General features: G+C 38.0%; 1 protein-coding gene across 13 annotated transcripts in view; it reads right to left on the reverse strand.

Moving 5' to 3' along the window:
• Window positions 1-8,506: 8,506 nt before the first annotated feature.
• SPACA1 (sperm acrosome associated 1) overlaps window positions 8,507-13,378 on the reverse strand; it is a 203,611-nt gene continuing 198,739 nt past the window's right edge. For all 13 annotated transcript variants that reach the window (XM_082406000.1, XM_082405998.1, XM_082406004.1 and 10 more), the window contains 2 exons: window positions 9,275-9,395; window positions 8,507-8,745 (listed from right to left, as the gene is read on the reverse strand). In XM_082406000.1, coding sequence (XP_082262126.1) covers window positions 8,589-8,745; window positions 9,275-9,395 — 278 coding nt within the window. In that variant the 3' untranslated portion in view covers window positions 8,507-8,588. The remainder of the gene's footprint in view (window positions 8,746-9,274; window positions 9,396-13,378) is intronic.

The raw sequence follows: 13,378 nt of genomic DNA on the forward strand, positions 1-13,378 counted from the left end.
TCATCATCTTGTTCTTTCTGCTGATCCCAACTAATTGCTTTAGAATGACCCACTGGTGGGTAAAATTTAGGAAATATATTTCTCCAAAGCACAGTGAGGAACCCATCTGTGATGATATCAACCACAGATGATCACAAAGAAAGAAGCTCCTGACCTCAGTAGCATCAGACAACCCCCCTCTGCTGGTCCCTTTGGGTAATGGGCTGAGGAACTGGGACATCAGGGCAAAATATGGTGACATTTTTGGCTGACAATTCTTTTAGAAGATTTTCCTTTTTTGAGTTGCCCTTGAACTAGAACATCGCATGGAAGATGCCATCTGGCCAGTAAAATTTCCCAAGAATTAACTCACCGAAGAAGCTTTATCTTTTATAAAAGTTTACCCAGGTTCTCATAAAGTGTCATGACTACAAAGTGACAGATCAGTCTTTAAAACTGCAACACTTTCTCACACCATCTACCCTGGGTTATACGTCTCTGAATGCCCACTTTCCCACACTACCTTCCCTGGTTGATCATGTCTGATTGCCCTCTAGGATGTTGAGAAAATGGCAAAGGAGAGATAAGGGGCTATATTGGTTTAGGGATTATAGTGAAGGGGGAACCAGGCTTGGGAGATCTCAGCCTTGCTAGTGTCCGTTTTAACCTCAGGGAAACCCATCATTTCCAGGAGAAGGTACTCTAGGCTGCAGAGAAGAAGATGATTGACTCCAGCCAATGCCTGAATGAGTGCTTTGGTTTGAACAGAGCAGAATAAAGAAAAAGAATGGGACATGAGCTGTCTTAAGACATTGTGTGAGCCAATCAACAGGAACAAATAATTATTAGTATTTATTTAATTGATGCCTAGAATTTTTACAGAGAGGAACATTTTTGGCCTTTTTTTTTGGTCAAATGTTTAATCCAGCTATCTCCTAACCCTCTGCGTGTCCATGATGGCATTTCTTTCTAAGGCCTGGACAACCATGGCTCCACTCTCGATTTATTTGACTGCAGAAGTCCAGCCCTTTACAAGGCTTCCTTCACTGATTATTTCTAGAACCTACAAGGAATGCTTGCAAGTTCTACAAACCTGTCCCAGCTGTAACTTATTATAATAGATCCATCCCTCAGTTCTCCAAAGCATGGCTTCGACCAGATGATTATGTTTAACCAAATCTTATTGCTGGTTTAGAAATCTCAGAAGGGAATTAAAGTACAGAAAACTTAAAGATTGATATAAAACTAGATTATGCCTAAGGTCTCTAGATTATGCCCCTGTAGGGGCCTTTATTGGTGTCTCTCTCCTTAGGCCATGACCTCTCTCCAGGTGCCCGTGTCAACCTGACTTTCCTTTCTCACCCAATCCAAGCCCTCAACCCCTCAGTAGAGCTCCTTGTGGGGTTGGTGGTTGTAGCACAGGATGCTAATTCCTCCTCTCCTCCCCCCAATGTTCTCTGCACCTTCCACCCCCTATTTCACCTTCTTCCTTTTAGAAATACGATTCTGGATTTTAACTAGGATCAGACTCCCAGCATCCCTTGCAGCTAAGCATGGTCATGTGACTAAGGGCACCCAATGAGATGTGAGTGGTAAATGGTGTGTGCAACTTCCAGGTCACACCCTCCAAAGGAAGCTGCTTTATCCTCAACTTTCTCTTTTGCCTTTACTGTAGTCTGGAACTGTGTCTTTTGCCCTTACTGAAGCTCTCACCACGGGAATGAGTAGAGCAACAAGATAGATGATCTCTAAATCACTCATAGGCAACTGCCCGCCTGCTCTAGATTATTACATAAGAGAGGAAAATAAACCTCTTATTTAGTTGTTAAATGCTTTGGTCTCTTTAATATGGGGGCTTAATATGTACAGTGTAAAAGGGAAGCTTTGTGATGGAATGGCTTAAAGGGTGGCTAAGATTTAGATTAAAGAGAAGTGAAAATGAGAAATGGAAGAAGAAAGAAAATGAAAATTCCCACCTGAAGAAGAATAAGGACCAAGCTGCGGATGTAGCACACGACATGCTTGAAGGGGAGTTGATGGACTGATCTTGTTGAAGCTAAAGATACACATATAGGAGGAATAAAAAACAAAGTTCAAGTTGGGTTTTGGGCCGGATTGTGGAAGCACTTGAATAACTAAAATAAAATTCTTCACGTAGGAAAAGGGACCAGTGTTTTAATAGAAAACCTGTCTGAAGGGCACTGAATGGCCAGAGACAGCTGGGAGAGATAATCCCCTAGGAGGGTTAGGGAAAGGTGAGTCTGAACTTGGATGAAAAGGAAGAACAGATTCTAGGGAGACATTTACTGGCCTTGGAGACTATTTGGATATGTAGAGGTGAGGTTTTGAGACTGAATGACTGGAAGATAGTGATATCACAGAGGAGGTACTTTTAAAAAATATGCATATAAAGAAAACTTCAATTTCTGAAGATAATAGCAGTGCATCCGTGAGGAAATATCCAACAGCAGAAATACAAAATTAAAGCACTGGGGATCTGTTCAGGTTGGAGATATATAATTAGAGGCATTCAAAAGAGAGATAAGGAAGACTAAGAGATTAAGCCATAAGAAAGGGGATGACAGGGAGGTAGATGGAAAGCGGTGTTACTGAAGGTCAAAGGAGATTTTTGATAAAATAGGGACTAATTAACGTGGAGTAGGTGAGAGGGAAGGTAACGATAGAAAGAGATTAAAGTTGGCTTCTGCGTTCATGTTCTCTTTTTCTGTATATCCTCATATCTAGCTTTACTTAAAATCTTTTTTTCCCTAAAATCTGTTCTTTTTTATTTCTCTCTGCTGCCAAGACACTCATCACATCCTGCCTTGATTTACACAAACTCCTTCTCATTGGCCTCTTTCTCATTGGTTCCCTACTGCAGTCTTTGCCAACTGTGACTGCCAAGTCCACTTTCCTTTCCTGCTGTTCAGACTCTGTTTCTCCCACTCTGCTTTGGCTTCTCTTCACCTTCCAGCCTCCCCACGACTCTGCACCTGCTTAGAACTCTTTCTCATCCTTCCTGCAGCCCCCAGGCCGCACCCTACCTGCACTCCTTCCTCTGACCCTGTCAGCTCCTCTGGCATCTTTAGCCATCAGATTCAGGCACTCATAACTTCAGGCCAACACTCTACGTCATCCTCCCCCACAGAGCTCCCAACTCGTGCACATCGACACAACTCCTATTCCTGCTGCAAAGCAACCCAGCACATCCACTTCCTTTATGAAGCTTGCTCACGCTAATAACTGTATGCTGTGTGCTGCTTTTCCCCAGAGCATACAAAAGAGTATTGCTTGTACTGTACTCTTTCCTGTCCCTATTACCTCTAGGGTCTTATATTGTTTGTTCTGGAAGAACACGATTTCATTACTGTCAGATGATTTCTGTTCCGTGTAAATCACTTTATTGGTGTTACCTTGGGGTACTGCATAAATAATACAAATCTCACAATGCCTGTCTAATGAGAGGGCTTAAACCCAACCAGTTTGTCCAAAATCACCTTGAGCTTTATCTCAGGAATACCTAAAACCGTATCTGTCAGAAAAGGGAGGAAGATTAATGTACAGAAAGGAAGCTGTGATGTTCCTATTGTCCTCAACAAATAATGCACACACCCCCAAAAATTTATCTGAGTGAAAAAGAAACTCAGTGGGCATTGTAGGTAGCTCAGCATATTCTCTACAGCGATGGAAACATTCCTCAAGGACATATCCTACTATCATCACATAAAGCAACCATTTACATTGCCACCTTTGGACCTTTTCTCATGCAAATTTCACTTAGCAGAGATAGTCATGTACTTCGTTTTCGGTAAAAATACTCACTACAGAGCCTAGAAGTTCTTGTTATTTCAAATAAGGTCTATATTTATAAATACATGGACAGGTACAAAAAATAACCAACTAGTACACATGTCTCTAAGAACACGATTTAAATAATTGTTGCTTAATCCTAAATTTTCCTCTTAATAAGAAAAAAACTTGAATACCTATCATTTACTTAAATACACTGGGTATTTTCACAAAATGTAGAAGTTGAACATCAAAGAAAGATGTGTTCCCTTTTGCAATTTATTTCCTTTAAATGGTGAAGGAGAAAACCCTTGATATTCAACATCTTAGTTTCATTTTCAACAAGAATCAGAAAACTGTCAAAGACAAATTGTTTTCCATCACACAAATGACTTGATCACAGATAATAAAATTGCACAGACCTCAAAGCCTAAATAACCATGTGAATGGGTTCTATGTTTTTTGAGACAGATGGTGGATCACAACAGTAATGGGTTATGAATTCCAAAAAGATTGTCCTCCAGAAAATAACCAAAAACGACTGGAGAAGTAGATTTAAAATGTAGAGTGGAACAACAACAAAAAAAAAGCACGTCAGTTTTCAAGAGATCAAGAAGACAGAAACAGAGAATATATGGATTATACTAGAAACACTCTGGGAAGAAAACCATTTGGAATTGAAACATTATGCCTATGTTAACTGAAGAAAATTCAAATGTGTTTCAACAGGATGAGTAATTCCATGTCATGTTCAAGATTGCAGAAAACTGCAGCCTACTATGTCTATCAACCACTTTATCGCTTGCTGCTGGCCCCGAGGCATGCCCACCAGCCCTGGTCATTGTTGTGAACTCTTAATCTTCTCTATCTAGCTCTTCGCTTCATAATATGAGAGTGAATTAGGAACTATTATGGATGAGAATTAAGGTCTGATTAATGAGATCTTGCATTTCAGTAGGACTCAAAGGAATCCAAATTAAAGTATTGACTAATTAAAGTATTTGTTACTTAATTGCATATTATAAGCATTTTCCAAGGCGTTTTTCAAAAATATGATTTTTAATGCCTAAAGTATTCCATTATATGTCTGTAACACACATTATTTATCCACTCCCCTATTCAGCATTTTCAGTTACTCCCAATTTTTTTCTATTATAAAAAAGGCTGTGATAAACAGTGACTCTCTGTCCACATCTCTTATTTTATTACAATAAATTTTAGAATCTGAAAAAAAAAAAATGACTGTTGATGCTCACCTATCTAGGTGAGCATCAACAGTCATTGTTTGTCAAAAGGCCAATAATAAATGAATTCCAGGAAGGCATAGGCAAATGCAGTGTAGCAAAAAAATGAGGAGTGCCAATTTCAACACTGACTCCCTTGATTTGTATTCTCAGGTCACTTAGCTATATTTTTTCATATGTGTTGTAAACACACACACACACACACACACACACACACACACACACACTCACCAGTTCCCACATACATCTCCAGCCTCATCTCCCACCACTCTTTTCCTCTTTCTTTACACTCCAGTTCAGCTAACCCTTCTTCAGGATGTGTCATGTTCCTTCCTGACTCAGAGCATTCACAACTACTGTTCCCTCTGCCTAGGCCCTCTTCCCTATTAACTAGAGTAACTCCTAGGGAGGCTTTACATCTCCTTTATTTTTTTAATTTTTATTTTATATTGGAGTATAGTTGATTAACAATGTTGTGTTAGTTTCAGGTATACAGCAAAATGATTCTGTTATACATATACATGTTATCTATTCTTTTTCAAATTCTTTTCCCATTTAGGTTATTACAGAATATTGAGTAGAGTTCCCTGTGCTATACAGTAGGTTCTTGTTGATTATCTATTTTAAATATAGCAGTGTGTACATTTACAACTCCTTTAAATGTCATTTCCCCTACTACAGCTTCATAGAAATTTGCAGTTTTCTTTCAATTTATTCATCCCAGTTTTAGTTAATTTTAATGGCTGTCTTGGGTAATTGACCAACTCCAAGAGAAGAAGGATCTTATCTTTTCTGCTTTTTTTGCACAGACTGTATTCCTAGTGCCTAGTACAGTATCTGGCCCATGGGGTAGCCCAATGAATGTTAGTTGATTGGAAGGACAAACGAAAGATTCTCTTGGTGAGTACGGTGTTATTTGAATGCTTCACAAAATCTAGCTGCTGCATATGCAGAGACCAATGTCCTGGGGTCCAAAAGGAAGGTCTCTTTTTGGTATATAATTGCTTACATTTTTTTTACCTCCTGGATCCAGATGCAAACTTCAAGGCTTTTTTTGTGGATATTTTGGTGACCAGGAAAAGTAACAGATGTCTGTAATTTAGGAGTAGATGGGAACTAGAAGATGCCTCTGGCCTGGTCTGCCTGGAGAGGAAAGTGACTGGCCCCATTAATCTTTAGTGATGTGCAACAGAGACCCCATGGCCCATGGCAGCGAGAGATCCCCTCACACACAGACCATGACCAAGTGGCAAAAGACAGAGGGTTTTCATGAGACCTGGAGTGAGTTCATGGAGACCTGGAACATATTATAATCCACTTCAATATAAGATTTGTCGATTATTTGAACTTAATGCAGTGTGGTCATAGTACTTAAGAGAGGAGCTGTGGTCTTAGGAGGATGATTTCAAGAAAGTCCATCAAGGTGGGTCTGGATGAGTGAAAGGTCTAAGTAACACCGAAAGATCTAAGAGGGAAGGTGTTACTGTTGTCAAGCTGCATTGCTGACTTGTTGTGTGTTACACATTATGAAAGACTACCTCACTGAGCCTTGACTCCTCGTAGACAGACCTATCAGAGAGTCCTGCTCAAAAGTGTGTTTCTGAGTTGGTATGGCAGGCTTTCAATTTTGTTCCACAGACCACCAATAAGTTAGGAAAATACTGCGCCTATATCCCCTTGATGGAGAGTCACAGTGTATATAACACATTGATGGGAAGTCCTGTACTGAAGAAGTCTTTGACTCATTTGACCATGAAAACTTATTTTTCAGAAAACATGTGTCACTCAGGATAGTTGTACTAAGGCTGCTGTATCAAACAGCCTCTAACCCTCAGTGGCTTAAAATAAGTTTATTTCTCTCTCACACTACATATCCACTGTTCATTGACTGGAGATCCTGTGCCATGTGGTCTTCCCGGTGTCAGAGCAGCCACCATCTAAACATTTCTGGTTGCTCTAGCAGAGAGAAGGGTGAGCTCTGGATGTTTTCACAGTGAGATGTTCTAGACTGAAAGTGACATTTGAAATTTGGGCTCATAACTCATTGGCCAGAAGTAGTCACATGACCCCACCCAATCACAAGGGGCTGAGGAGGTACTGCCCTAGCACATGGCTGGTAAGTAGACAGCCAGAAACATCCAGTGAACAGCACTGACAACTAAACCTGTTAACCTGACTGAACATTAGTGGTCATTGAAGTATAGTTGGAAACGACTGCTGTTCATGGTTTTAAAAGTAAGAATTGATAGTAATTACTATTCAAGAATGTCTAGCACCTATGCTAAAGTTACATGACCATACTTAATCAGGAATAAGAAGTGGGAAGGCTTATTTTTCCCCCCACACTTATATGGGGGAAGAAGGGGTGTCACACACACACAAAAAAATTCTTTTGAAAGATTTTATGAAAACAATTTCTCTTCACTTAAAATCTCTAGTGGAATTCCTACAACAGATAACAAAATAATTTTCCACCCAATTCTTCATTGCTTCTCTCAAATACAAATGCTGTATAACAAAAAGCATGGATAATTCCGCAACACAGCTTCTGTCTAGGCTACCAGAGGGAGGTATACCATAAATGCCCATCTACAATGACTTTTTCACAGATGTGCAGAGTTAGTGCTTTCATCAGATAAATCCCATAGTGATAGCAATGAAGTTGGCATACAGTTCATCTAAACAAAAAATTAAGTATTTTGTGCTACTATCATAGACTCTGAAAATTAATTTCGATGAAGTCTATCGAATCAAATTATCTAATGTCTTGTTATCTTGTCTGATAGTTGACCACAACTGTATCACATAATGACACAGCACAAAAAGCCAGTGATGATATCCAGATATAAGTTTTGAGATGTTATCACCCACATACCAAACACAATGAAGGTACTTATCAGTGGTCATGCAAAACTCCTTAATTCACTGTTTCTGTGAGAATTACAGGGCATGTTAAATTCATGTCATTTACTCAGCCATCCCCAAGTTCCTCCTCAGTTCTTCCTTATATACTTCCTATACGCGATCATAATTAAATCACTTAATACATGTAAAATGCTTTGAGCAATGCTTGGTACATAGTAGCTACTAAGTGTTGGTCGTTATCATTATTATTTCATGCGTTAAAAGTGATGCTTCGTATGTCACATGCCCTGCAGAGATTCTAAAGTATGGTTTGCTTTAAGCAAGTTCAATCCAGTGCTCCCAGCGGGGAGAAAGTCTAATATGCAAGGCATCTTCTATATATTTTTTTCTTGTTTGTGACAGAACAGGCAAATCACCTCAGAAGTGATCAAAGTGATCAAAAATGTGTTTAAAAGATTTTGTGCGTGTGCCTCTAGATAAAAGCTACCAAGTGATTACTTGAAATGGTAAATGTTGAGAACAAATTTAAAACTTTTTGATAACTCCACCACAAAGATGCACTGATTAAAACAGCCCCTTCTCATATTGCATTACCTTCAGACTATAATAAATCACTTACAATATTGGTAAAGTATTTCACTATATATTTTATTTTTATAATAATGAATCTGATATGCCCTAATCTTTGGTTTGCTATATATCATCCATACATCATTCATTCCATTCACTTAAAGCATCATCTTCATGTCCAGGTATTTCTGTTGGTGATTGGTCAAGACAGGTTGAATCTTTGTATCTCACTGAACTCAGCTCAGACTGCATCTCAGTTGTCGAAGCTTTTGCCCCCCAGAAATCTTTGACTGCCGCCCTGGAAGAAAAACATTTTTTAAATCTTTTATGAAATGAAAACTAAATAGATTTATATTTAGTTTTCTATATATAGAAGTGCCTCCTTAGTCATGATTTATTTTTAGTGTGTGGTGCACCAGCTGCATTGTGATAGTAGATGAGCCCTCAGATGTACCAGGGGGTGATACTCATGTAGGTATTAGAAATATTCTCATATAAATGAATTAGTAGGTTACAATAACCAAGTTTTAAAGTTGTGATAACTACAACTAGACAACACAAATATTAATTCAATAAACTTTTTTCTTTAGCAACTACTATGTAAAATTGTAAAAATTGCATTTAAAAGCTTTCTCATGGCTGGGGATCAAGTCATGAGATTAGGTAGCTTGAACTAGGAGAGTCTCAGGAGGGATGAAGAGAGTTGGACAGTTTCAAAACCCATGTGAGAAGCATCACGGACAGGGCCTTGGATTCAACAGACATGGAGGGGCAGACAAGGAAGACATCAATCAAGGGTGATGGCTTAGTTTCAGTCCTTCACCTACCAGTTTATAATTATGAACATCAGTAGAAAGATCACGAATATACACATAATAACTCCTATGGTCAGAACAAAAACTAGGACTGCATCAGTGTCTGGTCGGCTTGATCTTTTCATCTGCAATTCTAGAGAAAAAAACACCTGATGATTATTACTACTGGAAAATAAAAGAAAATGGATATCTAAATGGAAACTTTATATTTGAAAAACAACTCTAGAAAAATACAGAAAGAATTAGTGGAAACAAAGTTATTAATGAACTTGCTCTGCGTGTTAGAAATGTCCTTTTCAAACACACAGAAAAGTTCAAAGCATTTGACAATAAACATCCCACCACCTAGACACTACCATCAACATTTTAACTATCCCTCTATCCAAACTCTTCTCAATCCAGTGATTCATCTTATTTTTTGATGCATTTCAAGATAATTTGATGTCTGCACACTTCCTACAAAATTCTTCAACAGGCATATCATTAACTAGAGTTCAATATTTGTTTATATTTTTTCTTTTGAGGTAAAATTTATGAACACCTAATTGCACAATGATCTTAAATGTGCATTTATTTAGTTTTGGCAAATGCAAACAGACATATATAATTCAAACCCCTGAATATACACAGAATATTACTATACCCCAAAAGTTTCCTCGAGCCCCTCCCAGTTAATCCCTGCTCCAACCTCTAGGGACAACTACTGTCCTGATTTTCTTTTCCACCATAGATTAGTTCTGCCTATTCTAGAACTTCATAGGAATGGAAACATACATTATGCATTCTTTTGTGTAAGGCTTTTTTACTCAGTATAATGTTTTGGAGATTCAACCATATTGTTGCATGTACCAATAGTTTTTTTCTTTTTTATTACTGGGTAGTATGGCTCAATTAGTTTATTCAATCTCCTACTGATGGACACCTATGCTGTTTCAGTTTGGGGTTATTATAAATAAACTATGAATATTCTCACACCAGTCATTTTGTGAACATACATTTCCATTTCTCTTGGGTAAATACTTATGAGTGGAACTGCTGGGTCATAGGGTAGAGGTATGCTTAGTTTTCCAAGAAACTGCAAGATCTTTTCCCAAACTGACTGTACTTGCTGTATATGTTTTATAAATTTTTTTCTCCCAGATTTTGGCTTGCCTATTCATTTTTCTAATGATTCCTTTTAAAGAGCTGAAGTTTTAAACTTTTTAACATTAAGTGTCAGGTGTACAGCATTATAATTTGACATCTGTATCCACTACAAAGTGATCCCCACCACGTCTAGTTACCACCCATCACCATACAGCTGCACTCCCCCCTTCATCCATTTCACCCACCCCTGAACTCCCCCTCTGGCAACCAGTAATCTGCTCTCTGTATCTATGAGTGTGTTTTTGTTTTATTTTGTTTTTTTAGATTCCACATATGAGTGAAATCTTTGTATTTGTCTTTTTCTATCTTACTTCACTTAGGATTAATACCTTCAAGGTCCATCCACACTGTTGCAAATGGCAGGATTTCATTCTTTTTTTTTATGGCTGAATAGTGTTCTATTGTATGTATATATACCACATCTTTATTCATTCGTCCATCAGTGGACACTTAGGTGGTTTCTATATCTTGGCTATTGTAAATAATGCTGCAGTGAACACAGAGGTGCATCTATCTTTTTGAATTAGTGTTTTTATGTTCTTTGGATAAATACCCAGAAGTGAAATAGCTGTGTCTTATGGTAGTTCTATTCTTAATTTTTTGAGGAATCTCCATACTGATTTCCATAGTAGCTGCACCAGCAGTGCACAAGGGCTTCCTTTTCTCCACATCCTCTCCAACATTTGTTATTTCTTGTCCTTTTTGATAATAGCCATTCTAACAGGTGTAAGGTAATATCTCTTTGTGGTTTTGATTTGCATTTCCCTGATTAGTGATGTCAAGCATATTTTTATGTGCCTGTTGCCCATCTGTATGTCTTCTTTGGAAAAAATGTCTATTCAGATCTTCTGCCCAATTTTTAATCAGGTTGTTTGTTTTTTGTTGTTGCTGATGTTGATTAGTGTGAGTTCTTTATATATTTTGGCTATGAACCCCTCATCAGAGATATCATTTACAAATGTCTTCTCCCATTCCATAAGTTGTCTTTTCGTTTTGATGATGGTTTCCTTTGCTGTGCAGAAGCTTTTTAGTTTGATGTAGTCCCATTTGTTTATTTTTGCTTTTGTTTCCCTTGTCTTTGGAGTCAGATCTACAAAAATATCACTAAGACCTATATCAATAAGGTTACTGCCTATGTTTTTTCTAGGAATTTTATGGTTTTAGGTCTTACATTCAAGTCTTTAATCCATTTTGAGTTAATTTCTGTGTATGATGTAAGATAGTGACCTTCTTTCATTCTTTTGCATGTGGCTGTCCAGTTTTCTCAACACCATTTTTTGAAGATGAAGATTTTAATTCTGATGAAGCCTAATTTAGCAATCTTTCCTTTATGGTGATTGTTTTTGGTCATGTCTAAAAAGAAACACTTGCCTACTCCTGAATCATACAGATACTCTCTTATGTTTCCTTTTTTAAGCTTGATGGTTTTAGCTTTTACATTTAGGACTATAATACATCTAATTTTTGTATACATTGTAAAGTAGGAATTGAAGCTCATTCTTCTTCATACGAATAGCCAAACACCACTTTTAAATCAGCATTCTCTCCCGTATCTTTCTGTTCTTCCTGAAAATAATGCGATTACGGAGACATGACCAGTCTACCATATGCATTATAACACTGCTACATTGTAAACTGATAAAAATTCAATTTATATCAAGCATTACTTACTCTGTGAATTATGTTGCTTTCTTTTGGCTCTTCCTGGTCCCTAAATCATAGACTCATAAAAGATTCATGTGGGGAAGGGCCAGAAAGATCATCTTATACAACTTTTATACAGATAAGTAAACCAACATCCAGGGAGATATAATGATTTGTGCAAGCTATGTTTTATGTATTTAATATTTTGGTAAGTACCACTCTAACAGAATTAGTCTCATATATGGGCAATCTCAACTGCTTATTCATCTGGATTTTCTTCCTATTCTTTAAACACCATGGAGTATAATTTTCCATTTTCCTTGGTAATTCTAGAGCTATAAACTGAATTTAGTAATCTCGCTAAATAGTTCCAAGTATGATAGACAATTTATATCATATTTATATTCCAACATTGTTGAATTTTAAAAATCTTTTTATTTTTGGTAATTTTAGATTTATAGAAGCAGTGGGAGTTTTTAAGCTCAAATTTTAAAAAACCTTTTAGGATTAAAACTTGAGAAGAAATGCAAAATTTCTTTCCATTTATCTACTACCCTGCAATACTAGCCAAGAGAAGGTGGAGAATGAGAGGTATAAAGATTTTGCTTCATTTCAATGGTAGTCTTCTTGCAAGGGTCCCTTCGATTACTTTTGCATCTAATAAAAAAATAGTCTGCATTTCTATTGAGATTTTCTGATGAAAAACAGGCTGAATTTCGATGCTCTCACTTTTTAGAAAAACTAAGTTTATGTTTATATTAGTTTCTTAGGGCCACCATAACAAAGTACCACTAACTAGGTGGCTTAAAAACAACAGGGCTTCCCTGGTGCCGCAGTGGTTGAGAATCTGCCTGCTAATGCAGGGGACACGGGTTCAAGTCCTGGTCTGGGAAGATCCCACATGCCACGGAGCAACTAAGCCCGTGAGCCACAACTACTGAGCCTGCGCGTCTGGAGCCTGTGCTCCGCAACAAGAGAGGCCGCGATAGTGAGAGGCCCGCGCACCGCGATGAATGGCCCCCGCTTGCCGCAACTAGAGAAAGCCCTCGCACAGAAACGAAGACCTAACAGCCAAAAATAAATAAATAAATTAATTAATTAAAAAAAAAAACAGAAATATATTGTCTCACAGTTTTGGAAGATAAACGTCTGAACATAAGGTGATGGTAAGGCCATGCTCTCTCCAATGGCTCTGGGGAAGGGTCCTTCCTTTCCTCTTCCAGCTTCTGGTAGCCCCAGATGTTCCTTGGCTTGTGACAGCATAACTCCAATCTCTGTGTGTCTTCACATGGCTGTCTTCTCCCCGCGTGTCTTTGAGTCTTCACA

The sequence above is a fragment of the Balaenoptera borealis genome, assembly GCF_965194805.1.
Source record: "Balaenoptera borealis genome assembly, chromosome: 9".
NCBI lineage: Eukaryota > Metazoa > Chordata > Mammalia > Artiodactyla > Balaenopteridae > Balaenoptera > Balaenoptera borealis.